This window comes from Sinocyclocheilus grahami, unplaced genomic scaffold (genome assembly GCF_001515645.1).
Source record: "Sinocyclocheilus grahami isolate Dianchi unplaced genomic scaffold, SAMN03320097.WGS_v1.1 scaffold13373.1, whole genome shotgun sequence".
Taxonomy (NCBI): Eukaryota; Metazoa; Chordata; class Actinopteri; order Cypriniformes; family Cyprinidae; genus Sinocyclocheilus; species Sinocyclocheilus grahami.
The window spans coordinates 1,707-5,646 of record NW_015514874.1 but is presented as its reverse complement, the minus strand read 5'-3'; the positions used below and the strand labels follow the sequence as shown (position 1 = coordinate 5,646).

The 3,940-nt window shown below is 36.1% G+C and overlaps 1 protein-coding gene across 1 annotated transcript in view; it reads left to right on the top strand.

Moving 5' to 3' along the window:
- Window positions 1–406: 406 nt before the first annotated feature.
- LOC107578990 (ninein-like protein) overlaps window positions 407–3,940 on the top strand; it is a gene marked incomplete at its 3' end in the record, with an annotated part of 5,230 nt that continues 1,696 nt past the window's right edge. Inside the window, exons 1-7 of the mRNA XM_016264885.1 lie at window positions 407–436; window positions 521–631; window positions 727–816; window positions 1,800–1,947; window positions 2,107–2,175; window positions 2,253–2,374; window positions 2,631–2,989. Coding sequence (XP_016120371.1) covers window positions 407–436; window positions 521–631; window positions 727–816; window positions 1,800–1,947; window positions 2,107–2,175; window positions 2,253–2,374; window positions 2,631–2,989 — 929 coding nt within the window. The remainder of the gene's footprint in view (window positions 437–520; window positions 632–726; window positions 817–1,799; window positions 1,948–2,106; window positions 2,176–2,252; window positions 2,375–2,630; window positions 2,990–3,940) is intronic.

Below are 3,940 nucleotides of genomic sequence, written 5' to 3'. Positions count from 1 at the left end.
AAACTGTTGCTTCACAGGTGAATTGTTTATTCCAATTATTAATATAAGTAATTATTTAACATTAGTGCTGTTTATTATATTGCTGTTTCCTGACATTTTTTACTGTACAGTAAGAACAAACACACAACATTGCTTCAATAAAATGAATATTTATTGTACACTTAAATATTAACTTTAAATTTGTTAAATAAATAAACATTGTAGTTTAAATTGATTCTCCTTGATTCTGTCCTATTATAGTCCTAGAAATGCATCCCACAATTTAGTATTTTGCCATTGAATATTTAAGTCAGGAATAGTTTAAATAAACCATAACTGTATCTATAGAATGTTTGCATTTGTATTACAATTTCCTTACCATGCCTCCTTTTAATTCCCTTGCAATCACACTGACTTAAGTTTCATGATGATCCTGCTCTTGGCTACAGAGCATGAGGTGATCTGTCATGGTTAGAGGTGTATGTTTCTTTGAGTATGTCAGTGTGGTGTCAGGTTAAATAGCTCTAGCTGTGTGTTACAGGAGAGCAGTCGTTTGGAGGAGGAGGTCAGCATCCTGAAGGAGAAGCTGTCTGAAGCCGAGAGCACCATCTCTAAATTACAGAAGGATCTAGATCATCTGCTGCAGGACAAGGTGAGATTGTTAAATTGCTGTAAATCCTATCCTTTATGAAGTTCACTCTAAGAACAATAGTGATAATTGATCTGTATGCTTGTTTTACTGAACAGTATGGTGGCCTTGATCCAAATGGCACAGGACTGCTGAATCAAGAAGAGCACTTCTTGGAGATCTTTAAGGAGTATGAGCTGCAGTGCAGGGTATGAGCGCGCCTGTGTGTTTGGTGGATATTTTGTGTGGAGTGAATCGTGAAGTCAGCCCTGTCATTGCATTGTATTTAAGTGTCCTTGTTTGGCCATTATGCTAGCTATCCTGTAATTCATGGTGCTTTAAATGACAGCTTGAGGAGTTGCACAATTGTGCCATTAGTTTTGCTCTTTTGATTTGAGCCAGCAAGTACACCAAGTAACCACCTATGCTAAGTAATGCTAATGCAGAACACTTTAGCAACAAGGTAGGAACTTTGCCTATGATGCTCCTTATTCAAGTTAAGACACTACAGGCTAAGCCGTTGTTTTTACATGCACTGGTCAATTTTGAGAATTCTGGGCTATTTGGAATTTCATTTGAGGGGGAGAAAACATTTAAAATACCCTTAAGTGTTTTGTTTTATTGCACTTTTATCTATTTGCATCTGTAGATCTGTAGAAAGGCAAAGACTTAAAATTAGTTTATTTTCCCCTCATGCACCAAGTCAGCAATGTCTAACTTTACAATTTTATTCCAATTTATATTCTGATGAATATGTCAACAAACTGAAACAAGAATTTTGAACCTGCCATTATCCAATGTTCAGGTTTCTGTTCTGTAAATGTATGCAAATTAGTGAATATTTAATCATATAATGCCTCTTTTGCATAACATGGCATTTCAGGAAACTTGAATTACAAAAAAATGTTGGTGATGGTGATTTGTACTTTTTTTTTACCCTATTCACTTGGGGTGTTTTGCCTTTTTTTTTTTTATGTGTATGTATAATTGTATATAAAAACACTTAAAGCAGATGTGATACTTTTTTAATGTTGAAATACTTATTTTTGCAGTAATTTTTGCAGTTCCATTTCCATGTTTGAAAATTACATGTTTTCACCTCTGCATTACAATATATTTGTTTCAGGAAATGCAGAAAAAAAATAGTTTTACTTGTGTAAATGACTCTGTGTCTCCGCCCCACTAAATACAGGAGTTGCAGGACAGGAATGACGAGTTACACTCAGAGCTGGAGTTGTTGAAATCTCAGGGCTCAGGAAGGAGAGCCAGACGATCCAGGAGCAGCCTGTCTGGTCATGACTGGTCAAGCCAAAGAGCATTAACCGCTGAATCAGATTCTGGTGAATTTGACAAATATTTTGAATTAGAAAACCTGATGGATAATTTAATTACCTTTCTAGATCTCACACATCTCTTTCATGTTATACCTAATTTATATGGCTTAACCTTTATAGTAAACTGTTGAGTGAATAGCTCATCCTATCTGTTTTGTTCTGTAGATGATCCAGAAATGAAGAAAGGTACATCGCCTCAGGTCAGAAAAAAGCTCCAAGTCACTGACAAGAATGGTGAGGAATTATAAAAACGAAGCGATCTTTTCCCCATTGAATATCCAAACGGTTTATGGTTTGGTGTGTCTCTTTAGTTTTAGGTTGCTTGGTGAGTTTGGCTCCCGCTGTGAGCATCGAGACAGAACTGGCCATGGAGCAGATGAAAGAGAAAAACGAGCAAGAAGTCCAGGACTTGAAGATCCAACTGGAGACTAAGGTACAGACATAGTATGGAAACATGAAATAGGTTTGTTACAAGTAACCTTTGCAAATTAAATTATATTCAAATAGTAAGAGCTAAGGGGACAAGCTAAGATGTGCAAATGCTCCAAGACGTACAATTTTACCAGGTACCAAATAAAACCTTGAAGAATACATCAGTGAATAATAGGATTATATTGCAACACAAATTGTGAAAACAAAACCTTATTGAAGAGAGAAAGTGATTTATGGTCCTAATTTTGTTTCAACAGGTAAATTTCTACGAGCGCAGTATGGAGCTGATGCGGCAGAATATGGAGGTTGAGCGGAAGGACATCTCACAGAACTTTAAGATGGAGATCAGTGAGTTGGAGGGCCTGAAGGCTCAGGCAGAGGAGCGGGCAGAGAAAATGCGTCAGGCTGTTGAGCGGCTGGAAGCAGAGCTGAGGGGTAAGACTTCAGGAGGAGCCTGGGGTCCAGAGCAAGAACGGAGAATTCAACGGGAACAGGCAGAACTAGAGCAGAACTACGCTCGTGAGATCAGTAACATCGTGCTGCGCCTCACCTCAGAGAAAGATCAGCTAGAGGCAGAACTCAACCTCAAGATGGACCAGGAAGTGCTGCTTGTTAGGTAAGTGGCGCTCAAACGATCTGGTACGGGATTATGTGCAGCTCATCCATTGTAGACATTAGTCTTACATATTAAAAAAAGAAATGAGCTACCATGTGAGAAGGTGAATGGCTTGTCAGTGCTGAGACGGTCTTTAGGACTGTTTAGTGATAGAATAAAATACAGAAACCGTATATTATTTTCTGTCACTGTAAACCTGTCAAATATGTCCGGGTGATTTCTCTTAAACAAACAAGCAAATTACAATATTTATTTTCTAATAATTCTCATTTCAGTAATACAAAAGTATTTCATTCTGTTTACTGTAATGTGGGAAAAAAATATTATTTTGATTCTAAATGTGTTCATGCATTATAGTAGGTAGTATTTGGTTGTATTGAGTTTAACTGATGACTTAACAAAAAAGTCAAACATTTTTACAGTAATGTTACAAATAATGTTTTACAGTATGATGAATTTAATGGGAATCACCATTGAATACAATAGGAATTTAAAAACCACTCATAATAAAAACATTTGAATGCATTATAGTAATGAGAATTAATGAGAAATGTGCTCAATTGTTGATTAAAAAAAAAAAGAAAGAAAATGAATGCTGCCAAAAATTGCAGTGGTCCTAAAATTATATGAAAGTTCTTTACAGGCTTGGTGAGATTCACCCTATTGCCAAAATTGCATTGCTGAGAGAAAAAAAGCCACAAATAATACATTGGTGTGTAAGTCACATTTTATTACTACATTCAGAAATAATGTAAAATACTAAAATAAAAAAAAGTTTACAAACATTATGAACACTATTTTTAGTATTTTAGTTCCACTGACTCCACAACAATTGAAGTTTGAATAGTGCACTTTCACGTCTGTTCAAAGGGGGGGTGGGGGGGCGCAGTCAGAAGTTTTTGGGTCAGAAGTTTCTTTTTTTTTTTTTTTTTTTACTTTCAGTTCTTCAAA